Genomic DNA, 27,338 nt, shown 5'->3' with positions numbered 1-27,338 from the left:
GTAAAGAATTCTTGGATTAAAAAAAAATCAAGCGCCAGCATGACTAATCTGACTTCCTTCCCCCTCCTGAGTGAAATAACTCATTTGTTTCTAGATCATTAAATTCCAATCAGGTGAGAAGCAGATAACAAATAACTCATGTTGGAGAGCAGAGAAATCGCCCAGAAATCACAGCACTGGGAGCCCAGGGGAGGTGCCAGTGGCACCCACGCGGCGGGGGGTCACCGTAGGGGGCCAATGACTGGGTCACCCAGTGCCCGGAGGTGACCTGGCAGTGCCACCCGCCAACCCCGCCTCGCCACCTTATGTAACGGGTTAGGACTGTTCCTGGGTTGTGTGGCTGCACCTGGCAAAAGGAGAGCCCAGGATGTGAGAACCAGAACCTTCAGGTGGACAGACACACATTCACAAAAGCCAAGGCAGACAACTGAAAACTCACTGCGCCGTGTGCCTTAACTAGCAACGTGTTGACTTTTCCAGCCTCTGGTGCCTTGAAGTGGGTAACCACAACACAACCTGATGTCTGCACATACCGGCAGGAAATTGACATATCACCGAAGATATACAATTTTGGCCTACTTGCTGTTAAGATTTCTTGTTTTACAACAGGAAGGAGGAGGCTGGACAATAAGAGCTGATGACTAAGACTAAGGAAATCCTGTCTGAGCTAAGACTGTCTTGGGAGGAGAAGGGAAGGGGGCGCTGAAATCTGGCGGAAACAGCTAGGAAAGGAAGGTGGATTTCAGACAGGAAAGGAGATCACCTCAGGTCCCTACTTGGTCTTGAATCGTAACTTGGATGCTTGTTACAATTAGGACAATTACCAAGTAAGGAAGAAAGGGAAGGAGGTGAGTTCTTCCCTGAAATTTCCAGCGGGAATCTTCCTCAGGGAACCCACGCCTTGGCCTGACTCACCTGGCTGTTGGAGGGTATAGGCTAGTCTGGGAGGCCTTTCCATGCTAATCTGAGAAGTAACTGCCCTGCTAGGAAACGGTATGGAGGGAAATTTTTCTGCTCTCTCAAGAAGGAAACTCTCTCCTAAGATTCTGTGTTGCATTTTTATATCATGTGGCCAAACCAAAGCCTCTTGAGTCTTCTTGCTTCACTAAATTATACCTGTGTCTCGTGGTTATTTGAACCAATTGTTCTTTGTTTATAAGTGTTTCCATTTGTTTTGGAAGTAAGTTAGTTACACCTTGACTGAACTTTAATTAATATTAAAATGTTTCCTTTGGGTGACATTTCCTACGCTTAAGGAAAATGGAAACAATCGTCTCAAGGCATTAAGGCGGCACATCTCCACCAGTTCTCACTCAGCGACCACCTGCTCAGAGCCACCAAGACACCGTAGGGTCTCAGCACTCCAGGCACCAGAATCGTGGAGACCAGAACTTCCCGCTACAGGTCCCCCACAGGTCCCCCACACCCGCCAGTCCTGCTGGCCCGCTTCCTCCTGTCCCAGTACCACGGTTCCCAACAGTAACTCTAGTTAACTTGGACTTCACTCTCTGTTCAAGTTCTCTAGGTAATGAGGATGAAGACCTAAAAAACAACAACCTAAAGCCACGTAGACATGAACTAGTGTTGATCCTTTAACGGCCTCTCCTGAGTGCAGTCATCTTAGCCTTCATTTTTCAGAGTTCATGAGGCTACTCAGTCACCCTCGTGCCTCTGTCCAATTTAGCAACGCTAAGATTGCTAAACTCTCTACAGCCAATTTCTTCTTGCTCCTCCGAGCACATGCAATAAGAACTATTTTAACCCCCGTTTTACAAATGTAACTACAGTGTAAAGAGTTGAATACTCACACCAACATCACCTGACCAGGCAGCAGCAAAAGCAGTTTCAAACCCAACACCCCAGCTGGCGCTATTCCTGTGGGGCCCATGCTTGAGCCCTGACATTTCCTGTGAGCAGGGTGAGTGGGGGGGGGGGCTCTCACAGGTGCTTGCTGATGAGTACAACTGCACATGAGATCAGTCGTACTGAAAGTCTCATATAGAACAAATAAAGTGGCTCTCAAAGAGTGAACGTGTGCAGGTTGCTGTCTTACCATGAATAATCCCAGATGACATATTTAATGTAAAATTTGGTCAGATGGTTGGACAACCCTACACCATACACGTGCACACACACACACACACACACTAATCAGACTTCACGGTTCCTACTGTCCTTGCTCTGACCAGACGTGAGTCCGTGGAGGATGGATGTTCTAGAACTCATGAGTGAGTTATTCCTAGTAGCAATCAGACATGTTCATTTAATGAACAAATGTCACATACATGATCCCACTGTGACCCTGGGACACAGTTTTTACTACTCCCGTTTACAGATGAAGACAAGCATTCTCAGAAAGGAAAAGTGACTTTTCCCAGTTGCTGGGCTCAAGCCCACAGGCTCCACCTCTTTTTAACAGACCACACCTGTCCTCCTGTTGGCCCATGGGGACATCCCTGAAAAGCAGCGGCAGAAACACAAGGTAGTGAGAGAAAAGCCAGCGTAAGGAAGCTGGCATTCGTCCAGGGAAAATGGAATCCCCCTGTCTCTCTGTAGTGTCCACTGGGTTTCCTGCACGTCTAAGATAATTTTAGGAAGGTCTCTTTTGCCCACAGGACTTCAGTAAGTCTTTCTCTAAATTAGGACTAGCAGCATTTTCCAACAGCCAAACACAAAGCTGTGTCTGCCCCTCCTTTTCCCCTTTACACGGCTGCTCCAGCATCTACCTCAGTAGCCTGGGGTTTTAAGCCAGACTTGGAGAGGGCCGGTTGGGGCTTTTGTCTGCAGGACTCTTGGTTCTACAGGTGAAATTGTCCCTTTGCCCATTCTCACGTATTTCTTGGTCATCCTTTAAGGGCCTCTCCTGAGTGCAGTCATCTTAGCCTTCAGTTTTCAGAGTTCATGAGGCTACTCAGTCACCCTCGTGCCTCTGTCCAGCCTCTCTGCAGAAGGAACCCTAAAGAAACAGGTCTGTTTGATGCTCCCCAGAGGCAGAAATAGTCTCTTTCTGCCTTGGCTGTCCCCACAGAGAAAGAAACCAGGAGCATCCTCTAAGTGTGTGTGTGTGTGTGCATGTGTGAGGATGTGTGTGTAGGCGAGTGTACATGTGTTTCTGTGTGTGTGTGTGGGGTACAAGTGTGTCTCTATGTATGTGCATGTGTGTCTCTGTGTGTGCATGTGTACATCCATGTGTATGTGCATGTGTGTGTGTGCATCTGTGTGTCTGTGTGTGTGTGTGGGGGTGCAAGTGTATGTCTGTGTGTGCATCTGTGTGTCTATGTGCATGTGTGTGTGCATCTGTGTGTCTGTATGTGTGTGTGGGTTGTGTGTGTCTATATGTGTGTGTCTATGTGCATGTGTATGTGCATCTCTGTGTATGTATGTGGGGTGTAAGTGTGTGTCTATATGTGGATGTGTGTTTCTGTATGTGTGTGCTGGATGCATGTGTGTCTATGTGCATGTGTGCGTGCATCTGTGTGTCTGTGTGTGCGGGAGTACAAGGTGCATACGTATGTGTGTGTTCTCTCTCTCTTTTATCTCTATCATCTATCTCTGTATATTCCATGTAGATTGATAACATTTTCTGCACATAATACACATATCTATGTTTTACATATACAACAATTTATGTATTTTAGACGCGTATATATGTTCAGTGGCTGGGGTTTATTCACCTAGCCAGTAAAAGCAGAGTTTTAGAAAGGGACAGTTCTAGGTTTCACTCCCCACTTTGTTCCTACCGACCCTACCAGGTGCCCTCCGGCACATGCCTCAGTTTATCCAGCTGTGAACCCTCCATGGCTTAGAGCAGTTTCCAGCCCTAGTGGCTCAGCAAACAGGTGTTGCCGTGTTTCTTCCCAGGGTGTTTCAGCTGCTCCGAGAGGTTCTGGAATATGCTGGAAGCATCTTCAGGGATGCTCTCTTAGGTTTGGTTCTGGTGATCACACAAAGAATCTCCCAGGGGACCCCTTCCTTTCACCCAATCTGGAGCCAGTATCACTGGAAGGCGGGGAGGACAGAGGGGGAAGGAGGGCTGGGCTGGTGGCCCCAGTGCCATCGCGTCGCTGCGCTACTCCTCAACACCAGTTTGCAATGACTGCACCACGGCTGCTAATCAGCATTTCCTTCTAACCAGCATCTCCTTCTAATCAGCAACTCCTTTATCTCACGGACAAACCACAGCTTCTGACGCAGTCCAGGGCATGTGTTTGACCCTGTGCACGAACAGAAACCCTTTCCCGGATCTCACAGGGTCCCATTACTCTACAGTCAGGGATCCAAAAACACTCAACATGCGGAAAAATATTGTTATATAATATCTACCAGGTACCAGATAATCAGTCCATGAAATTAAAAAAAAAAAATTCTTCTCTAATTCCCACATGGGAGATCACTGAACTGGGTAAAAGCAACAAAACAGGAATTCTATGGGTGGGGTTGAAACAATCCCTAGGAAAAAAATGCAAACCTTTCAGACTGATCCACTATCCCTTTATCATCATATACAGCTAGTTTTATCCAGTGGGAGAAAGCAGATAATTTGGGGAAAAAAACCCACAGTAAGAATAAATACATTTTAATCTCATCTTTTATTAATAGTTCCATGACTGTACTCCTCATCCAAAGGATTCGCTTGCATTGCTGCCAACTAACTGCATTTATTTATGTAACAAGTTCTGTTGACGGCCCACTGTATTTCAGGCCTCGGGCAGATAAAGGTACCCGGGAATCATTCCATGAGGGCCGATGCAAGATGCCCTGAACTTGGACTATGGGAACAGCAATGTCAGCTAAGGAAGACACGTTTCTGGGAGAAAAAGTGGATGATGGCAGGGCACGGTGGCTCATGCCTGTAATCCCAGCACTTTGGGAGGCTAAGGCGGGCGGATCACCTGAGGTTAGGAGTTCGAGACCAGCCTGGCCAACATGGTAAAACCCGTCTCTACTAAAAATACACAAATTAGCTGGGAATGGTGGCTTGTGCCTGTAATCCCAGCTACTTGGAAGGCCGAGGCAGGCGAATTGCTTGAACCCAGGAGGCAGAGTTTGCAGGGAGCCGAGATCACGCCACTGCACTCCAGCCTGGGTGATGGAGCGAAACTCTGTCTCAGAAACAAAAACAAAAACAAACAAACAAAAAGGTGGATGGTGGGTGAAGACAAATGTTTCAAGTCTATGGGAGTTACAATCATGACTTATAATCCTTGATCCTAAAGAATATAAAATCCTATCCGTGGAGAAGACACTTTAGCTAGACCCTGAAATGGGCCTCAACTGCAAAGGACAGAGGCTCCAGGCATGTGCAGGTGTGTGATACCTGCTGCGGGTCACCTGGTAGAAAGGGACAGGCCATCCTTATCCCCCAGAGACGAAGGCCTGGAGTGCAGTCAGGGTGTGCAGAGCAGAACTGGCAGGGGTCAGGCAGAGGTGGCTCCGCTCATGCTTCTCATTTCCAGTTATCAATGGCAGGGTGATGACAGGCAACCATGCAAAGCAACAGCCACTGGCCACTGGCCATCCTCATTCTGGGCCCCTTTCCCTTGGCCCCTAATTAACACAGAAGCTGTGGCCACTGACAGGCTGGGACTCCGAATCCCACTGCCATGGCCTGCAGCAATGCAAAACTATGGCATGTTTTTGTAAAAACTAAGAAATTAACATTGGTACAGAAATTAACATTATCACATTGAACTGCAGACTCCACTAGAATCTCACCAGTTTTTCCACTAGTGTAGTTTTTCTGTCCCAGGACCCGCCCCAGGATACCACACTGCACTTAAAAGGAGCAGGTTTTACCAAAGAGCTTGTTGCTTCAAAAGCCAGCCTCATCCAAGGCAACAGAAGACACTGAGGCAGAGCACTCAGGAGCCACATGTGCAGGCGGCCTAAGTCCTCCACTAGCCACCTGCCCGCTGCCCGTCCCTGTGGCCCATGGGGTTTCCTAAGCAGGCGGGAAGGGGGCTCCCGTTCTGTGCTGCCCAGGAGGGCACGAAGGTACTGCCTGATGCGCTCCTAAGGGTGAGCGGGTATGGGCAGCACTGGACTCCTCCACAGTCATGTTTTCTGTCCTTGCAGCAACACTCTAATACAAGCCTGCCCTTCCATCCTGGGCTCAGGAAACAATGGAGCAGCCATTTCCCACCCCAGTGAGGAAGAGGCCCCATGACAGCTCCACCGGGCCTCCCACGCGGTGCTGAGAAACTCCACAGGGAAACCTCCTCATCTTCATAAATGACTCCAACCACGGCCAGGGGACAAAAATCCCTTTACTCAGGCTTCGCTTGGGTCTACCTCTCCTGTATTTTCCACTCAGCGAAAGGGACTTCTGTTCACTTACTCTATTAGAGAAAAGAATGGGAGCAACATTTTCCTCTTGCTGCCCACATCTGCTCACTCGAGAGTGGCTGTTTTTCAGCCTTCTCCACGCACTTGTCCATCTGACTCATGCACACCAAATGTGACTGGCTGATGACTTCTGGGAGCATTTTAAAATTCTGAAGCAACTGACATTTGCAGAAGAGTTGCAAAGAGAGTACAGAGAGTCCCTGTGTACCCTGCACCCAGACATCATGATGTCATATTGACATTTTATGAAACTATGGCACATTTTTGTAAAAACTAAGAAATTAACATTGGTACAGAAATTAACATTATCACATTGAACTGCAGACTCCACTAGAATCTCACCAGTTTTTCCACTAGTGTAGTTTTTCTGTCCCAGGACCCGCCCCAGGATACCACACTGCACTTAAAAGGAGCAGGTTTTACCAAAAAGCTTGTTGCTTCAAAAGCCAGCCTCATCCAAGGCAACAGAAGACACTGAGGCAGAGCACTCAGGAGCCATCCAGGAGCTCAGGAGACAGGGGAGGGGCTAGAACCCAGCACCTGGGTAGGAGCCTGCTGGGTGGATATGGGCTGCTCGCAATTCCTTTGAAATTCACTCTCTGACCACATCAACAGGACTGGAGACACCCATGAAGTCTCCCTAAAATTAGACACTGCCTTCTTCTTTCATGGGTAACCAAAATAAAAATTACAGTCCTCCAGAGTCACCAATGAACTCAAGAGCAGTGAGTCACTTAGGCCGTCACCTGTCCTGAGAGGGTCTCATTAACTGAAGGGGGTGGCCACCAAAGGGAAACATCCAGTGGGGACTATCCAGGAACTCTGTCCTTTCTCTCATCTCAGCTGAGACGTGTCACATATTTACTGGATTCCAGAAGCTTCTTGACACCATGAAGATAAAAAGTCCCATGTGGCATATTGATTTCTAAGCGAGGTCCTGGTGCAGGCCGGATAAATTCTATTCTGGAGCGTATCTGGAAGGGCTTTCTATCCCCAGCATCACAGCGGAGACCTCAGCTCGCCCTCACAGGTCTTAGCACACCTGCACAGCCCAGCCCTCACCGCTGACTCTCTAACTTACTCATGGTATCTTGATCACCTGAGAGATCCATACCACACAACATTCTCTTCCAGGCTCCAGAGCCAAAGCACGTGAAGTGTCTTGCCCTGAAGTTAGAACCTGGTTAGCAACAGGCTGGATTAGACTTTATGGCCTCTCAAGACTATTGTGTCGTTCCTGGTCCCTGATTCACAAGCTGAATCAGCCAAGGCCGGGGGTTGCAGACGCTGCCTCCCACCTTCAGCAGTGATCACACAAGCAGACACCAGCAGACACAAAGCAAGAGGCCAGTTTCAGAGCTTTCTCTAAAACCCTCTAATCAAAGACAAACATTCTTCTTCAGATAAAAAGAATGAGACATTCCCAAACCACTTTCCAGGTGGTGATCTCTTCATTACATTATCAACAGTGTTGAAAAGTTAAATCTCCATGGCACTTAGCTTTACCCTTGAGTTTCTCTATTATTTAAACTACACACTCGTTTTCTTTCCCTCTCCCCAGAAACACAATTAAACACAGTCCTTTGATTTTTATTATTTCAGCAAAATCTTTTTTTCTATTCTAGAACCTTTTCCTTGATCTTCACCTCTCTCTCTCTGATGGTAAACATAGCCTCCTGGTCGTACAAAGCCTCTTTCCTCTCCTGCGCTTTCCTGTTTGCCCTTCCTACCCACCTCTCGTTCTGGGGTGCTGTTGACAAATCTCTGCTATTATTTATCGTGGCCAAGTCCTGCAAGCCACCCCCGGAGGAAGACTAGCCTCCAGAGAGCTGAGATACGCTCGTTTATCCACGAGCAGAGGAGGAACCCCGTGCTTTTCTCTTCTTCTCAGAGGGCCATCTTTTGAGCAATAGAGCTTCAGCTCCAGGAAATGTAGGAAAGAACTGTCCTTCCTGATCCTTACAGAAAGCTCTGGGCCTCATGCGGCACTGAACATCTCTTCCCTGTTCCAAAGTCTGCGGAAAGGACTTGCCACCGCAGCTGCTGGCTTGGAGGGCAAGGAAGGTGGTGGCAGCCAACAGGAAGGTCAGGCGAATTTCCGGGGGCTGGAGCCCCGAGGACAGCCTGGAAACTAAGCGGCAGGCAGGGGCCCCGCACTGATACCTACGTGAACCCATGTCTTTGTGGCCCCAGGTTCCGGGCAGAGGTCCTCAGGCGACCGCCCAGCCGGCTGCATATTTGATCCCTCAGGCTGCTGCCAGCCTCTGGAGATAAGTGACAATGCTCACAGCGGCTACAGTGAGTGCTTTTAAGCCTCCATGAAGGTTAGAACAGGCAGCCGAGGGGATGTTCCTTAAACAGGCCCAGGGGATACCTCCTGGCTCCCGGGCTGTGCCAGACCCTCCAAGGCACCTCACATGCACCCACACACCTCACGGCACTCCCATCTATGAGGTGGGTGGGATGAGTAACACCTCCGTTTTGGGGGAGAGAATTAGGATGCAGAGGCTTGGTGAGTGCCCACCCGAGGCGGCAGCCCCTCAGTTGCCCACTAAACTGAGAACTGCACCCCGTCACCTGCCTCAAGTCTGGGATGGGACCCCTGTGTCACACTGCCTTACACGAAGGCACTCTGTGCATCTTGGCACTGCATTCAAACAAGGGCACCTTTAGAAAAGGCACCTTGGACAGCAGGGAGTGTGTCCTGAGGTGCCCACACAAAGCACCTGGGTTCACACTGAGTCCAGAGCCCAGGCTGCCCCGTGGGATTTCAGCTTCCTTTCCTCCCTTTGGGAAAGCTCTTGCTTCTCTCCTTCACTCAGTGCCCCTGATCCTCAGAGTGGGACAAGCAGAGGAGGAAGGAGGGGGAGAGCCTCCTTCCTAGGAATCAGTGCCGGCTGCACTTAGTCCAAGGTCAGGACCAAGGAGAAAGCACCCACACCCCAGGAGACTCAAAGACTGAAACTCAGGAGTGCCAAACTCCCGGCCACCTTTCAGGCCCTGGGAAGCTCAGTATGGAGGAAGAGGCCTGAGTTCTAACCCGTTTCATTCAGTTACAAAGACAGGAACCTTGGGCAAGGGCTGCAAACCCTTTGTGCCTTTTCTCACCTGTAAAATGGGGGTAATAATAGTTCCCTAGCTCATCAGTGTGCTTTCTTGTGAGGATTAGAAGCATTAGTACAGAGTACTTGGCACACAGGAAGTGCCCAATAAGTAATCACCCAGGCTCTTCACTACCCATCCTAGCTGCTTCTGAAACAAAACTCTTCAAGGACCCGGTGGCAGCCCTTTTTCCTGAACTGACCTACCCAGGAAAGAGTCCGTGCCATAATTAAGAAACATCTTTAAGTTTTCTTAATTGATACAATACAGTTGAAAATTGAAACATTATTTCATGAGAAACAGCCATTAAAGCCAGTGGTTACCAAATGAGTAAGCAGAGACCGGCCCCTTGTTGAACACAACAAACTACAAGTCTCTTAACAACACATATTAGTAGGTCCCTAGTGAAATGATTAAAAAGATCTATTTTTATTTGTTGAGTTAGAATCTAAATCCCAGGGAAATGAAGTGAATTGGCAAGTAATCTCAACTGCCTCTCAACCCAGTACTCTAGCTCAGTGGTTCCCAGATTCCGGTATCATGTGGGAAGGCGGAGTCCTGGACTCCACCCCGGAATGTCTGACCAGAAGGTCTGAGATGGGGACCTGACTTCTTAACGAGCCTTTCCAGGTGATTTACGTCTGGGGCTCTAAGGCGCCTGCACTTTGAGTAGCTCTGCTGGGCAATCAATGTTCTCGGTCCTATACCAAGATCAAAGAGTCAAAGAGACTGAGGGTGAGCCTGCAGCATTGATGAGGTTTTGGGGAGGCACAGAGGCGTCCTACCTGCCTTAGGGTACTTGGCCTCTGTAAGAAGCTGTACTTCTTCAGAGTATGGAAACTGAGGCTCTGGATTTAAGAAATTAGGGCAGAGCTATGTTTAGTACCTAGGGGTTTTTTTTTGTTGTTATTTCTTTTTTTGTTTTGTTTTGTTCTGTTTTCAGACAGAGTCTTGCTCTGTCTCCCAGACTGGAGTGCAGTGGGGCTATTTCGACTCACTGTAACCTCCGTCTCCTGGGTTCAAGGAATTCTTGAGCCTCAGCCTCCTGAGTAGCTGGAATTACAGGCACACGCCACCATGCCTGGCTAATTTTTTGTATTTTAGTAGATACAGGGTTTTACTGTGTTTCTTCCAGGGTGGTCTCGAACTCCTGAGCTCAGGCAATCCGCAGGCCTCAGCCTCCCAAAGTGCTAAGATTACAGGCGTGAGCCGCGGCGCCCAGGCTAATACCTAGGTTTTGTGAAGACCTAGGTGGTCGGTGGTCTTTCCACCAATTTTAGGATGAGTTCACAAAATAATTCCTGGGACTCCCACCATCCTTAGGCACGAACATATGGAAATTATAAAAGCGGCTCTAGCGGACAAAGGGATGCGGGTGTCAGTACAACCAAAGCACACACAGCTCGATTTGGTATTTTCTATGGATCGCCCCCTTCTTTGAGTGTGTGTGCGTGCGCGTGCATGCATTGCTTCTGGTTCATAAATCTGAGACAAGTCTTACATGCAGCACAGACATGTGCATTAGAATTCACAGGGTCACTGGGCTACTTCAAATATCTAGGTTCTGATCTTAAGTAGGGGCTGGGACGGAGAGACACAACTGAACTGGAAGAAAACTTTGGCCTGGAGTGCTCTGGTCAAAGTCTCCGAGTCCTCCTCTTACTTCCCAACCTGGGATTTGAACCGGAGCCAACAGCAGCGGAAAAGTAAAGTTAGCAGCTCTTTCCCGAGTGGGAGTAGCTCTTCATCACTCACTGCCCTTAAAATCCTGGTTTGTTTTCCATTGGGGCAGAACGATGTAAAAACAACAGAATTCAAATGAAATCACGAACACCTTCCCCCTTTGTACCTGCGTGCTGCTCTGGCACAGTGCGCGCTGAGGAGGGGAGGGGTCGCTCCCAGGAGGAATCTACCCGGGCCCTGGCTGCCACAGGCAGAGCTACTCCACAGGCCACAGTAAGGCGAGGAGAGGCAGCCGACATCTCGAAAGCTCCCTACACTTTCAGATCCTGTCTAAACATTCGAGTACTGCACTAAATTCACCCACCAAACCTGTTCATTTTAGCCATGGTTACATAAAGCTCGGTAAAAGTGGCTCCTACTCTTTAAACAAAACGCATAAAATGTACAAAGTATCTCGCAGCGCAGTGGCCAACTGCACCCACGGTATCGGCAGGGCTGTGCATGGCCGGCGTGGAGGGCAGGCTCCGCGAACAGAGGCCCAGAGTGGCACCCGGAGCAGATCTTCCAGGGCCGGAACAGGACTTGGGAGAAAACGCGGTTTTTCTGCCATTGTTCCCTCGCAATGGTTCAATTCAAACAACATTAAGGTTGTCTTGTTCGCCTCCTCGCCCCGCCCCTTTACCCAGAGACTCCCATTTAAAAACACAAAAAACCCTCAGCCCGTGACAGAGCCTCCCCACCAGCTCCCGAGTTCCAGGAAAACACTTTTCGCCCGAAGCCTGGCGTCTCACTGCCAAGTGACTGACATTCTTTCCTGGCCTCTACGGCTGCGGCTTTTCCCAAAGCAACGAAAACGGTGCCTCAGGCTACATTTTAAGTTCTCAGCTCCCCTGAAAGGGCCGATGCCTGCAAAGCACAGGATTGACGCGGGGAACCCACGGGAAGGAAAGGTGGAAAGCACGAGGAGGGAAGAGCAGGCTTTCTCAGAACCTGGGTGGGCAGGCTGGCGAACACCCACACTCACACACACACACTCGGGAGCGCACGGACGAGCTGCCTTCTCCACGGCCACGCAAACGTCCCAACCATTATCGGGCGCGCAAGTCCGAGCGCTTGGAGCGGGAGCCAGGACTTACCGCCAAGACGCCCTGGGCAAGGAACCCCACGGTCACTGTCCCCAGCAGCAGCCACCTGCACGAGAAAGGGAGAAAGAGGCACGTGAGCGTGCGGGCCCGGCTTGTCCGTCCCCGAGAGTTACAGGGAAGGTCCATGCGCGGGGGACCCACGGGGACCAGGCAGAAAGTCGCTTACCGCCGTAGGGCAGGGCCGGCCCCCGCGCGCTGGTCTCTCCCCATGCTGGCGGTTTGTCCACTCTGGGCCCCGGTCAGTCCCTCTTAGCCTAGAGGCGAGAAACAAAGCGAGTTTAGCGCAGGACGAGGGACGCAGCCCATCCTCACCGCTGGTATCCGTCCGCGAGACGCGGAGACTGCGCGGTGCGCCCCCCGCATGCAGGCGTGACCAGAGGGCCGTTCCCCCCACGACCCGGAAAGAAGGAGAGCCTCCCGTTAGGCCCCGGTGGGTGCTGCTTGGCCGAGGAGCTCGGTCTCCGCTCCCCCACCCTCCCCCGTTCTACTCCCAGGCACGAGAGCGTGCAGCCCTAGCCTGCACAGGGCGCTCCAAGCGGGTGCTCTCGGGCCAGGGTCTGGGCGCCGCTCGGGGGTCGCTCTCACCTCGGGGTCGGCTTCAGGGGCTGCTGCCCGCGCGCATTGGCCCTTCCAGAAGCACCCGCCGGCGGCACACCGAGGGCGGCCGGCCTTGCTGGACTCCCTGGGCGGCGGCCCCGGGGGCTCAGGCGGCCCCTCTCGGTCCTCGGCCTGGATCCGAGAGCGCGCGGGTTGGGACGCGGGAGCCTCTGAGTGCGGAGCGCGGAGCCCTGGTGTCCCGGCGCACAGCGGCCACACTCCCGAGCCGCGCGCTCCCGCCGCCTCTTACCCGCGCCGCAGGGTCCTCCCCTTTGAGGCGCCGCCCGCGCACCGCCGGGGGGAGGGGGCAGCGCCAACAAATTGGGGAGCTCGGCCCGCCGCGCTCAGGTCTCCGCTTGGAGCCGCCGCACCCGGGACGGTGCGCAGCGCTGGAAGTCCGGCCTTCCGAGAGCTAGCTGCCCGCCGCGGCCCCCGCACGCCCGGCAGCCGTCCCCCGCCGTCCCCCGCCGCCTCGGGCGCGCCACCATGGGGCCCCGGCTCAGCGTCTGGCTGCTGCTGCTGCCCGCCGCCCTTCTGCTCCACGAGGAGCACAGCCGGGCCGCTGCGAAGGTGAGTCCCCGGCCAGCTCCGCTCCCCGCGTCCCGCCCCGAGCCTGGGCGCCCCGAGAGGCCCCTTTGTCCGCGCCAGGAGCCGTCCGCCTGCCCCTCGGCGGTCGCGCGTGGCACGACCAGGTGCATTCTCTGGGCCGGTGCTCGCTGGGGGTCCCTGTAGGCTACGATCGCGCATTGGGGGACCGAGCCTCCTTTGTTATGGTATGGGTACTGGAGAGTTAGGGAACTCCTCCGGGGAAAGGAGGAGAAACAGCCCGCGCTGTGGCGGGGAGAGGGTGCCGGGGAGCCGGCGGGATTTGAACCCGCGTCGCGGTGATGCTCGGCGACTGGGCGCCTTCACCCGTCCCGGGTGCGCGAGGGAGTTGGGGGCGGGAGGGGCGGGAGCGCCCACCTCGCGCTGCTCAGAGACCCACATTGGGAGCTCCAAGCTCCTAGCGCCTGGGAGCAGCTTTGGGCGTATTTCTCCTTGTCTGGAGACCCTGGTGGCTGAGGCTGAAAAGCTCTGGGCCCTTTGCCTGGAAACAGCTGTATCTGAGCTTTCCCACGACTGCTGCCTAAGGCGCGCTCCAAGGCAGAAGTAGGGCTCTTCTGGACGCCCCGCTTGAAGAAGCCACCATCCTCAACTCGTTGCCTTCTATTAATACATTTTTTAAAAAATTATAGCCACATTCATATTTGAACATGAAACCAAAGTGAAACTCCGTGTCATTGTTCCATGCACAAATTGTTTTTCTAGTTTTCATTTCCTCTGGTTATGTGCTTGCCCAGAAAGGATCTGGGAGATCGGTTTGCAGGAGTCGAGGCTTCCAGCCGTGGACAAGCCTGGACTGACTGTTGTTTCCTTTTTTCCTTCCCCTCCGAGAGAGTAAAGGCTTCAGCTGTTGCTCAGTGTCACAGCCATGCAGTCCCACAGCCTGGAAGGTGTGGCTTCTGAACACATTTTGCAGTTTCTCCCTCAAATGCTTAAAAACGATTTTTGCTACTTACCAGATTTTCCATACTTATTATTTTACTGTTCTTAATCTTGTTCTTTGTTTTCCTCTTTAAAAAAATTTTTTTCTTCTCTCCTGCAAGAATGATATTCACTAAATTCACCTAACTGTATAGAAATTGTTAACTGTTACATGCCAGAGAGAACTACACACAGATCTCCTAATTGAGAGCTTGTCTCCCTGGAGGCAACTTCTCCATTGGGGGCTTTTACATTACATCAGCAATTAACTTGAGATTGTTCCTCCCAGCCCAGTCTCCCCAAATTTCATAGCCGGTTATTTAAACACACTTTGGTAGAGATGACAAAACTTTCCAGAGAGCAGGCTTGAGAGCACTTTATTTTGGTCTAGAAATATTGACCAAAAGATTGAACGCTTCCAAGGTTCGAGATGGTGAAGCCTGATGATGGTAAGGTAAATCAGAGAAAGTTCTTCACTGGGAAATAGGAGCCGTTTGCATTTCGATGTTCTAATGGATAATGTTAGCAAAGCAAAGCTAACTGTGAGAGCTGACTTTCCAAACATCCAGGACTGTAGAAAGAAAGAACCACTCAGTTACGCAAATCCTGTTCTCACCCGGGAAATCAAATGCGTTAATGTTGGGTTGGAGATAATTTTACTTCCCTTTAATCATTTCCTAAAGCTCAATTACATTCCCGGCCACTGGCTTTGCTGTGTCCCTTGAGGTGCCATGGACTGTTTTTAAGAGATGCAGCATGTGGGCAGTTCTGATCACAGCTGACCTCACAGATATTATCGTTACTCTGTATTTTCCCTGGCTTAATTAGAGAAAAGTGCTTAATGTGCAGATGACGTATGGGTGTACAAGAAAATCACTTAAAAACTGAATCTGCCTAATTTTAAAATTTGTCTCACTTTTCATGCCATCAATAACATTTTGGCTTACCTCCTTCCAAAATCAGCTGTTAGATATACCATAACACTGAAATAGCTTCAACACTGATCCAAGCAAAACATAATTTGAAAGTACATTTTGAATGATAAGATGCTGAGGATTTGATCAGATCCTAATTCAGAAGCCAGTGGAAGTGACTGTTGGCTTACCTCTCCTTTGCACTGTCTGAATCGCACTTCACCTGCATTTGTACATCCAGACATCACCTGCTGTGTGCCAGGCATGAATTGCACTTACTGTTTTTTCTTCATGAAAGGCTGTTTAATTTTGTATTTGCTGTATCTGCTATGGTCATATTGTTTATGTACTCATGGGTGGATTTTCTAAACCATTGATTTCATCCCATGCTGAACCTACCACTCTACTCCCCGCTTCTCCCTTCCTCCGCTTTTCTTTAGCAAGAAAGGAGGAATAGCTTGCAGGCTCCAGACAAACACGTGCCAGTAGTGTTCTGATGGCGAGCACCCTCTGCTCTTAGTCACACAGTTGCACTGGGTGGAATGAACCCTTCCTTCAGCAGCCTTCACAGTCCCCTCTAGCTGGTTCTGTGTGATGCTTCTTAACAGATTATTTCTCAGGATTAGAAATGTGAACTTTCCCCTCAGTGTGGTGATGCTTGTCCAGCAATATTGTCATCTCCTGACCATTAGTCACCACCTCTGGGACTGAATGACCTAGAGTTCAAACTAAGTGAGATTTCATTTCCATATAAGTATGGACCATGTTCTACTGGAAATGTAGTTTAGATGAGAAGGCTGTTTTCCGAATCAGTCCCAACAAGAGCAGCGTCGCCCAGGATCTCAGGAGTGGCACCGGTGAAGCTATTCCTTACGTCTGCAAGCTGTTTATTAATAGATGGAATTGGACTAGGGTGAAGGGACATAACTTTAAGACCAACCAGAAGACACAGTGTTCATGTGCTCTGACTAGATTCACGGAATTAGCAGTGCTATGCATTATTAATACTTACAGGTACACAGAATGAGTGTGCTTTAGGCACCAGAGGATCTTACATTTATACCTGCTTTAAAAAGCAGGAGATTTGGAGGTGCTCTTCAAACTCTGTACCTCAGTTTCCCTGACAGATCTGTTCCGTCCTCATACGGACCCGTTTGTGCCTTCCTTCATTCCACACGTGCATCTGGAACACCTCCTTCCTGCCATGACCTTGCCAGGTGCTGGCCATGCGGCAGGGACTCATCCCCACTCTCTGTCTGCAGGAAGGTCTAGTGAGAAATATTGGAAAAGAAACAGACAAATCTAACTCAGGCTGGTAAATGTCACAATCAAGGGAATCGAAGGGCTATAGGAACACCGAATGCAGCTTTGAGGAACTCAGAGGAAACTTCTGGGAGGGCCTTCTGCCTCTGAGATATGAGAGAGAAATAGGAACTATACACCCCCATGTCATTTCCATGTGCGCTGTGATGGTGTACTGTCCACAGAAGGCATGGCCATTCTGCCTGTCCACTCTCAAATCTAAGGGTCTTTGCACTGAAAGATGACCTTCAAGTTTGCTCCTTTGAGATGCCAAGATGTCATTGTTTCTATGATTAACAATCTTGGTGGCTGAACTTTGCTCTCAGAGGGGTGGAAAGAATTGGAAGGGTAGGGTTTAGGAGACCAGTGATAAAAAAGAGCTCCCAGCTCCAACTGAGGCCCCAGTATGTGGTCCTGTCCCTTTTCTCGGAGGTGGCAGGTAGGCAGGCAGGGGATGTTTGGAAAGTTGCGGCATGGATGACTGATTCTAGTCAGGAGTGCCTTTAGGAACTGACCCAGAAAACCTACCCTTACTTGGGCCAGGCCATGAGGGAATTCACAAAACCCTACATTATTCATTAACAAGACTGTTGGCAAATTTCTGAGAACTGGCAAGGATAGTCATAACAAGTTCAGTTATTTAGTTAAGAGCTGGTGAAGATTTTGCAGACAAATGGAACCCACCAGTGATGATCTAAGACAAACCTTTGTAGACAGTGGAAGAACATCAAGAAGTGAATAAATGACAACAGCGGTTTTGATGAATTCTATGATATTTGTTATAATAATTGTTCCCCAAATTGAAGAAGGATTAACCTCATTAAAATATCTCACAAGGAGGTTTGGTATTTTGAGTTCTTGAGCTAGAGTCAGCTCAAGCAACAATAGAATACCTAAAATAATGTTAGAGCATTGTTCTTCCTGCTATTATTAAACAACCACGAAAAAATGTCAACTATAGAACAATACAAAAGACATATTCCTACCATTCTTATACATACAATGAAAAGGGATATAAACCAGAACATATTTTAATGGTGAGTTTCTTCTGAGGCTTTTGACACTGTAGGAATGACTTTGGGGTGAAGACTTTGATAGTATGGTACACAGTGAGCTGGTTCCAGCCTCGTTTCCCTCCATTGTTCTCCTCGTCCTAACTCTGGGACCTGGGTCCCTCCTAGCGCTCTTTCCGTGTCTCTGCTTCTGTCTTCTTCCTCTTCCCATGCCCCTCAGTGTGGGTGAGCCGCAGGGGCAGCCCTGCGTGCTTCTCTTTGTTCTTTGCACTCTCTAACTTCCACCAGGGATCTGCTCCATGATGCACCATTACTCCCTGAAGGGGACTCCAGACCTCCTTCTTGAACTCCAGTTCAATGTCTTCACATTTCCATGCGACACCTCCCCTTGGCTGTCTTGCTTTGATCTCAAACCGAGCAAATATGTTCGGGACTGAACTCATCTTTTACCCAGACTGACCACCCTTCCCAACTCTGCCATTTTGGTCCTGGTGTGCCCCCTGATGTTTCTGGATACAAAGCCCAGAGACTATGAGGCCCTTTCCTCTTTATCCTCCGTGTCTGCTCAGTCACAGAGTCTCCCACTTCTTCTTTCTGGATGCTTCCCAGAGGCACCCATAGCTTTCCCTTCCCATGGCTGGGACTCCCTTCCCATGGCTGGGACTCCTTTCTAGCTCTCTTTGCCTTGTGCCAGGATCACCACCGAACCCTCGTGGCCCTGCCCCTCCTCCCAGCTCTCCTGCTCTCCAGCCCATCCCTCAGGCTGTGAGAGGCTAATTGCCTTCAATTCCCTCAGTTATAGCCATAGACTTGCTGGTTCAGTATCTGCCGATGGCCACCTACTATCTCACCGGGGCTCCACCTCTTTTGGGCTTGGCTGTGCATTCCCTTTGTGGTACGGATCTGCAAATTTTTCTGGCCTCATTCCTTGCTACTCCTAGACATACGGCTTTGGTTACTGTAAGGAAGGACTCATCTCTGCGTTCCACAGAAGCTGTTTCATCTTCTCCTGCTCGCCGGCCTGCAGTGTCCTCTTGTCTTCCCTCGGCTTCCACGCATTCCACTGAGGCTCCTAAAACAGTTCTCAGCCTGCCCCTTTTCCATGCAGTCCCCTCTCGAGTCAGACAGTGGTAATGTGAAATATTGTTGACTATCTGGATTTAAAAAAATCTGGCCTAAATTGCAGTTCTTGCTCTGCCATTCAGTAGCAGTGTAATCTCTTTGAGCTTGGAGTCTCTAATACATACAGCGAGGGTAATCGCCATGTCTAGGGAGAGCATGCGCACATGAAGTAAGAACTTGAGAAATGCTGGTTGTGGTTGCTGCCACATGGCTTGGAGTTACATTGGCATTTGTGTCTTGGTTCCAACACTTGCCAGTCGGACATATCTTCTTTTTTAAAGCACCCCACCATGTTTGGGAGAGTGCCCAACACAGAGGAGGAAATGGGGAATTAATTACTTGTGATTGGTTCAATTTTCTAGCTGCCATTCTCTTGGGAGTCCCCCCTCCAACCCCCGGAGTGTCCTAGAGGGAGTGCCTGCTGGCTTACACTGTCCACCCCTGTGGTATTATTAGTGAACACAAAGATGAATCTGGGCAAACGAGGGTGTTTCCCCTTAATTTGGAATTTGGAGTAGATATTCCACCACAGACTAAACATGACTTGGAAATATGTACACTGCTGAACACTTTATGTAAATAGTTTATTCCGTGGTTTAGTAATATTCTCTGTGGAAGCTTTGCTGGATTTGGTTTTTAATCTGCATACTATAAAAACATTTTATTTTATCTGAGTTTTAAAGCTCATGTTATCTTTAAGGTACAAGACAAATGCCAAGTGTCCAAATCAGATATTAAAGCAATCTTTTCCAGGCCGCTTGGGCTTTTGTGTATCTGTTGTTGTACCTCTTACCTGATAAAGGAGGGCTATTCAACCTCCTCATCTTCCGTTGCTCTTGGAATCAGCACATTGTTCATTTGTAAAATTATCATTGTTTAGTAATACATGTACATACATATCTTAGTGTACCATGGCCACTTATTTTAGCAAGGACCACAGCTGGAGATACTGGCTGTGAGCTGGAAGCATCCAGTTTGATGTCAGTTGCTCTGTTTTCATTTCAGTAAATACACCAACAATTGGGGAAGCCATTTGTATATTCACTCATAGAGAGTGCAGCTAACTTAAATAAACATTGCCCAATTCAGCAGAAGATCTGGAGGCACAGTATTCCTGTATTGGACACAATTAAAATTGTTTAAAGATTTTATTAAGTTTCTGCTTTAGAAAACAAGGATATTCCTTTGTGAAGAACAAAACCCAGTGTGTTCTAACTGTAATTCAGTGTTTTGAAAGCTATTTCCACAAACTTTTCCCAGCAGCCACACTCATCCCCAGAAATGATCCACATTCAGAAAAAAATGACAGATGATGCACGTTCAGAGGAGAATACCATGTATCTTCATTGCAGAAAGATAAACCTCACCTAACACTCACATTCAGCACATGGGGCGTTTTTGAAGGTGCTAGGTCGATATTTGTTTCTGTTTCAGCGTTGTACAGATAAACCCAATGATGACCATTTTGGTATTTTCCCTTCATATTTATTGAATAAATAATATTAATATCTGATCTAATTGGTGGAAGATTTGGTTTTTACATCTCTAATAATTATTTATATATATTACTATGTAATATAAGATAATCAAAATTTATTTAGAAATCCACAGTTCCCCTTGTATGCAAGTGATGCTTTATTTCTGAGCACAGGAGCATTTATTTTCACATCATCCAAGAGCACCAGCTTTGAAATGTCATTTTAAAATATAAACAACTCTCTTTTATCATTAGCTTGAATTTTTGAGTTGCATTTTAGAATTTTTTAAAGAATGCAATGCCATTTTAGTGTTACAGAATTAATACTGAGTTGTGTGTGACATACTTGCTGCCACCAGACTAAGGACCCTACGATTAGTCTGGCAAAAGAAAAATCTGTTTCTCAAAGAAGCTGGCATTAATGGGTCAGACGTGGACACAACTTTTTGGAAAGGCGATGGCAGTGCGTCAACTGCATGCAGAGAGGAGACGGTCCACGGACACGCTGGTTGTGCACCAGTCACAGACCCTGCAGGGAAACGTGTGGGCCCTAGTCTTCCTCATCTGTATGATGGGGATGAGGGCAGTTGCTTTCTTTAGGGAGCAAATGTAAGGATTAAGTGAGTTAATGTCTGTCAAGCAGTTATACCCAGCTTGCTTTGTGCCACGTACTACTCTTAAATTAAAGACAAATTCAGAAGCATGAATAGCAAAGTAATGACATCGAGACCACTTGGGGCTGGAAAGGCCCACACAAGGATCTCCTTCACCAGCCGTTGTCCAATGTGAGCTCACATCAGCATCAGCTGGAGGGCTCCATGAAACAGCCCCAGAGCTTCTGTTTTTGGAGGTGTGGGATATGCCGAAAATCTGCATTCCTAGCAGGTGAGGCTGCGGCTGCTGATAGCCCGACATCTTTCACTGCGGCGGCAGCCACTTGCGCAGCGTTAGGTGCAGGCCTGCACCTGTTAGTTTGCACTCAGTTTGAGGCTGAACCCCTGCGTGTAACATGGCCCTCCCAGTTCTCTCTTTGTCCTTTTTTTTCCATTGGTTTCTGCTGCTGCCGGCAATCCCGGTTCCAGCTGTGTGGTGCAGTTTGGAAGGTCAGATGGGCGGGGGAAGAAGGTTGAAGTGGAGGCTCCTGAGTGAATCTGGAGAGGGCTGGGCTGATGGCAAGTGAGCACAGCGGTGCCTGGAGCAGACTCTGCCCTCTGTGGCCTTCTCCCCTCTTCGGGAGCCTGGCATGGGTTTCTCAGAACTGATCTGCTTTCAGTCTGAGTTTTGCCATCCTCTGTGGCGAGCCTGTGAGCTCGCACACCTGCTCAGGAGGCGCTCAGCACCCTAGCTCAGAGGCCGACCCAGGGCAGAACCAGTCAGTGGGCCCTGGGACGCAGGACCCTGAGCGTGGGTCCTCTACCTCCCTCCCACCTCCTCCAGGCCCAGCCACTCGGCTTCCTGGTGAGGAATCTTACGACTACCAAATCCGGTTTCTGGAGATTAAAGATCCTTCAGGGTTAGTGGTTTAAAATAACTGCTAAATTTTAGTCCAGAAATGGCCTAAACAATGAAGATAAACTTACCAAAGCAGGAAAATGGGTCAGTGATGGGGGGAAAATACCATCCACGGAATGGTTCATTAAGCCTCAGGATCCGATTTATTTCGGGTACATACACAAACCCGGTCCAGAATCAATAATATTCTCTGGAAAAGGGGACGACACAGTTTTTATTATGGAGGATATGTAGTGGGCTATCTTCTTGAAGTATTTCTCATTCCTAGCTTATCTCTAACAAACATGTTTTTCATGTAAACATTATGCTAATGCCAGATGCTTTTTATCAATTGTTGAAGCCAGTCTAGTCTGACTAAATAGCCATTGGGCGCCTCCATAATAATTAGATTTTGTTTTCCCAAATACTTGAAAATAATAAGATTGTATTTCTTCTGGAATTTAGGCTTTTAAAACTTTTTAAAAATTTTTATAATTCATACTTCATTATTTCATGTTGATCATATTTTCTCTTTTTTCATGGAGGTTATCAAGTAATATATTACGATACATGGATTTTTTTTTTCTCTTGACTAGATCATTTATTTAAAACATAAATAACTTTGGGTATTGTCCTAGGCCAGAAGCCAGTTTGTAACCAAAAGCCCATTTCTTTCTTTTCTTTTCATTTTTTTTCCACATCAATGAACGTAAAACGATTAAGAGTAAGAATTCAGATGAAAACAAAGTGGAAAGTAATAGTTTGATAGCTCACTATCTCGTTTCTGGCATTTAAAATTTGTTCAATAAATGTGTGTTCAGTGCTTACTCTGGATTAGGAAATATGCAGGTGGTTAGGATTGTTCTTATACTTTGCAGTTGGACATGTGCCCGAATTAAAGTAAGAGTAATTTCGGTAATGGTATGATAGATGTTATGTTGGACATTTAGCACTTGCACTGTTCTCTTCTGGCTCCAGATCTTTTCGTTTAGGTTCTGAGACTCTGCAAAGGGCATCATACGGTTTTGGACTCTGGATTCAGATGAGATGGATTTGAATTCTTGATGACCGTTTTAATGATGGATTTTAATAACAAAATTAATAAAAATAAATTTATTTGCCCAAAGAGCAACTAGCTGTTTGACCTTGGGCAACCTTCTTAACGTCTCTGTGCCTCAGTTTCCCCATTATCCATGAGGGATGATAATGTGTTCGTTTATTGTGTTGTGAAGGTGGAAGACAGGTGATACTGGTTAATGAGTGACAGCCATAAACATTTCATACTGTGAAGTAGATCTTTGGTCTTCCTCTTGTTTCTTGGCATACAACTCCTAAAATTTTTGGAATCTCTGAAGTGATAAGTGTCTTTGTATGTTAATGAATTGACTGGTGGCTGCCCCGCCCACCCCCCACCACAGCTTCAGAGGTGGGCTGGTCCCTGGGAAAGACCAAGGCAGGCTAAAGGATGGATTCAGCCCCACTCACCACCTCTGGGGAGAGGGGCGGGGTAGGAGGTTGAGTTAATTACCAGTAGCCAATGATTTAATCAATCATGTCCCTGTAAGGAGGCTTCCACGAAAGCCCAAAAAGACTGGGCTTGGGGAGCTTCCCGCAGCTGAAGATGTGGAGCTGTTCCTAGAGGGTGGCGTGCCCTGGTAGGGCTGGAAGCTCCGCCCCTTCCCCTACACCTTGCACTGTGCCTCTCTTCCATGCTCTGGCTATTCATCTGTGTCCTTTGTAATACAGTAGCCTTTATAATAAATCAGTGAACATAAGGGTTTCCCTGAGTTCTGTGAGCCTTCCTGGCAGATTAATCAAACCCCAGGCGGGGTTCATGGAAATTCCAATTTATAACCGATGGACGGAAGAATAGGTGACAATTTATTCCTGGCAATGGGGTCTGAAGTGGGGCAATCTTGTGGGACTGAGCCTTCATCTGTGGGAGCTGATACTGTCTTCAGATAGATGGAAGCAGAATTGAGTGGAATTAAAGGAAGCCCAGCTGGTCTCCCCTGAAGAACTGATTGCTTACTTGGTATGTGGGGAAACCTCCCACACAGCTGGTGTCAGAAGCTTGTGAGTGCAGAGGAAAAACTGTTGTGCCTCTCTGTGTCTTCAGATGAGCGTTCAAAAAATGTTAGCTTTTACTACTGGTTGCATGATTATGCTATTGATATTCATATGTACTTAAAACTATGAAGACTGAAAAACATCTTTCTTTTACTATGACTTTATTTCTTAATATGAGATCAACTTCTTGGATAATTTACAAAATATTGGGATTATAATGATATTAAAACAAATACATCTTGAGTGTTAAATTTTTGAGGGCACAATTCTATTCCTAACGTATTCCAAGATGGAGCCCTAGGCTTCGAGAAGAAAACAGTTTCTGCCTTTTATCGTGCTGAACTAGAAATTATTTAAAAGGATGTCGCTCTTTGCTATTTTAGGGATGGTTCAGCCTCCCACATTCAGCTTTGTCAAAATAGTTGTAAATGTAAGGAAGACACTGGAGTCCTTTATAGGAAATTGTGTCTACATCGTGTCTCTAAAGTACATTCATGAGACTAACAGACATTGAATTGTTTCAATTTTTGGAAATTTTGAAATATCTCTTCAGTAGGAAATGGGTTTGCAGGGTTCTTCCGTCTTCCCTGGGAATTAAGCAAAGCTGGCCATGGGAAATACCACTTGGATTTAGGATGGATGAAACCATCAGATGTGGAAATACCAGATGTGGGAACGGGAGGGAGGCTGTGGACAGCAAATGTGTTTCTCCAACATGCAAGACTTCCTGGCACTTTGATGAGGATGTTGTGTGTCACAACTGTAATGATGCAAGAATGTTGTCCTTTGCCTTAAAATTGTGTTGCTCTTTGGCCATGTTAGCCAGACCCTGTGTGAAGGGGCAGGAGGCAGGCAGAGAGAAGAGATGCTTTTGTAATCATCAGGGACACACCCCAGACCTCTAGTTCCACAGGACCCAAGTGGTTGTGCCCCCGTCGCTGCACAATGGCAACCCTCAGGGATAGACTGTCACAATGTATGGCAGCACCAAGAAATTAGGGGCTTGTCTCCTCCAGCTCAGCACCTGCTCAAACCTGGAGGAGTTCTGGTCACAATGAGCACTTGAGCCCTTTTTGAGAGTCAAAATTAAAATGTGGTTCTGAGGACCAAGGCTTACAAGGTTTCCTGGGCAAAAAAACCCCTAATTTGTGAGTTAGGGATAAATGAATCAGAAACATGAAAACTGTTGCTGTGAGAATGCTCAGAGGCTTAAACAAGGAAACACAGGTCAAAGTTCTTGGCAAAATATGTTGGCGAATTGTCCTGGACAATTGGCAGGGCATGTCCCACATTATCCTGCAACAGTGACAAGCTGTTAATAAGGGAAAGGGTATAACGTGAAAAGCTCTGATGAACTGTGTTAGGTTACTGAGCCTTTTGGGTGGAAAATAATTGTAGAAATGGTCCTTAATTTGATTCCTTAATTGGCAATTGTCTTCTTAAAATGTCAGAGTGAGGAAGATTAGCTGGTGTTTCCAATATGTTCAAGCAGCATGTTCAAACCCTGAGTTCGGGTTGCCGTATCTGAGCCTATCTGCCGTCTCCAAGCAGAGTCAAGTGTCATATCAAGTCAGATGATTGGCAGTAACTCCTAGAAGATAATGTCAAATTTTTAATACAACATTTTCTAGTCCTATATGATGTGCACTTGTGCCATTTCAGAAACTGTAGCATTAACTTGAAAGCTGTAGTTGACAAAGCAGTTAGGTTGAGTTTCTTATTATTCCTAGCCTTCTAGGTAGATGCAGCAGCCGCTAGCTCTGCAACATTTTACTGACTCTTTTCTGGGTCAGAGTGATACCACAGGTGCGAGCCCCCAGCTTTGGCAGCCTGCAGACGTCCAGAAACACTTCTCTAGGTGCCACAGTCCTACGCATCTTTGGTCATATTTGCCTAAGCTTTGGGACTTTGCTAATTTGCATGGGAGGGCTAAGCTTCCAGCCCCCAACGGTGGCACTGGGCAGTGGACTAAGCGTTCCTGCAAGGTGACCTTGAATGGTATCCAGCATTTATCACTAGTTGAAAAAGAGTGACTGCGCTTTTAGGGGGTACTCTGGGTAAGTTGTGTAGGTGGGAATTGAGATTTTTTAAAAATAACAACCAATTTATTTTCCCACAGTTCTAGAATCTACTTATGAATTTGAGGCATGATATCTTTGGCTATTAAGTGACATACATTACCTGGCAGTTGCCTTTGCATGCTAGTGAGAACCCTGGACATGTCCTGTTTCTTCTGACCCTTTACGTAGAGATAATTGACTTGATGACCCATTGATCCCATCTGCCTACCTGCCAGTCACCATCCTTTGAGTTCCTGTCCCTCCCTATGTGTTGAGGGAGGGACCTGGTGGGAGATGATTAGATTATGGGGGCAGTTTTCCCCCATGCTGGTCTCATGATAGTGAGTGAGTTCTCATGAGATTTGATGATTTTAAAACTTGCACTTTCTCCTTCGCTCTCTCTCCTGCTACCATGTAAGACATGCCTTGCCTCCCCTTTGCCTTCCACCATGATTGTAAGTTTCCTGAGGTCTACCAGCTGTGCAGAACTGTCAGTTAATTAAATCTCCTTTCTTTATAAATTACCCAGTCTTAAGTAGTATCTTTATAGCAGTGCAAGAATGGACTAATAAAAACACCCACCCCCAGATTAGAAATATATGAAAAGTTGAGAGTCAAGAAACTATAGTCCAGTCTAGACCACAGCATGGCCTCTTTTGGGGGGGGGGTCCGTGAACCCCTTGAGATCATATGCACATTTTTATGAATCTGTGCACAAGTGCATTTTTAAGAAGACAATGCCTGGAACTTTTATCACATTCTCAGAGATGTATGCCACAGACTGCTGGTCTAGAGGGACTTGGTAGCAGATTTTTATAGTAAGAACTGTTGAAAAGATTTCCCAAGGAAGAAGACCCTGAATTTGGCAGTAGATAAGAATAGAGCTAAATTTGACAATGCTTCCAAAGCTTTGGCTCTCAGCGGCAGGCAGGATGCAGGCACTTCTGAGGGTGGTGGGAAAGTCCGTTGGAAAGACAGTTTTGGCGAATGTTAATCTTATTGTTTGTATAAAATGTTTGGCATGAATCTCTCGAAAGGCATGTGTGCAGACCCCATCTTCTCAGCTGCATTTTGGTTTCTTTCTCCATGCCCCTCCAGGGATGGCACAGTATCTGAGCATCGCCATGTAGAATCTATGCTCAGTAAGTGTCTGCTGATTGACTAATTGGTTGTCAAGGTCATGCTAGAAAATGGAAATTTGAAGGTGAATCTAGATTGGTTCATCTGCAGATGGTGGAACCCGGCGATGATGATGACTCTAGGAACCCAGCTCAGATATCTTGAAGAGGCAGACATGAAGTAAATTACCCGCTAAAGAAGCTGGGTCTGGTCACAGGAGAGGTGTTTCTGTGAACACTTTTATGAAAAGGTGCTATGGACCTAGGGGCAGTCAGGGCTGTGCACACTTAGTGAAGGCCATTGCATTTTCAGCACTTGCTGTGGGGTGGGTGATAAAGAAATCGATAAGTCTAGTCCCTGCCACATGGTCAGCC

At 47.8% G+C, this 27,338-nt stretch overlaps 2 protein-coding genes across 3 annotated transcripts in view; one reads left to right on the top strand and one right to left on the bottom strand.

Annotated features, from left to right (window-relative positions):
• The window catches only part of COL4A2 (collagen type IV alpha 2 chain), a 197,967-nt gene extending 184,838 nt beyond the window's left edge, over positions 1-13,129 (bottom strand). Inside the window, exons 1-3 of the mRNA XM_025364401.1 lie at positions 12,861-13,129; positions 12,442-12,529; positions 12,267-12,321 (exon numbers count right to left, since the gene is read on the bottom strand). Coding sequence (XP_025220186.1) covers positions 12,267-12,321; positions 12,442-12,485 — 99 coding nt within the window. The 5' untranslated portion in view covers positions 12,486-12,529; positions 12,861-13,129. The remainder of the gene's footprint in view (positions 1-12,266; positions 12,322-12,441; positions 12,530-12,860) is intronic.
• A 44-nt stretch (positions 13,130-13,173) lies between these two features.
• The window catches only part of COL4A1 (collagen type IV alpha 1 chain), a 154,640-nt gene continuing 140,475 nt past the window's right edge, over positions 13,174-27,338 (top strand). Inside the window, exon 1 of one of the 2 annotated variants that reach the window (XM_025364402.1) lies at positions 13,174-13,442. In XM_025364402.1, coding sequence (XP_025220187.1) covers positions 13,359-13,442 — 84 coding nt within the window. In that variant the 5' untranslated portion in view covers positions 13,174-13,358. The remainder of the gene's footprint in view (positions 13,443-27,338) is intronic. The other variant, XM_025364403.1, reaches the window with a different exon arrangement.

The sequence above is a fragment of the Theropithecus gelada genome, chromosome 17, assembly GCF_003255815.1.
Source record: "Theropithecus gelada isolate Dixy chromosome 17, Tgel_1.0, whole genome shotgun sequence".
Lineage (NCBI taxonomy): Eukaryota > Metazoa > Chordata > Mammalia > Primates > Cercopithecidae > Theropithecus > Theropithecus gelada.
The sequence above is the reverse complement of the archived record's forward strand: the minus strand, read 5'-3'. Positions and strand labels throughout refer to the sequence as shown.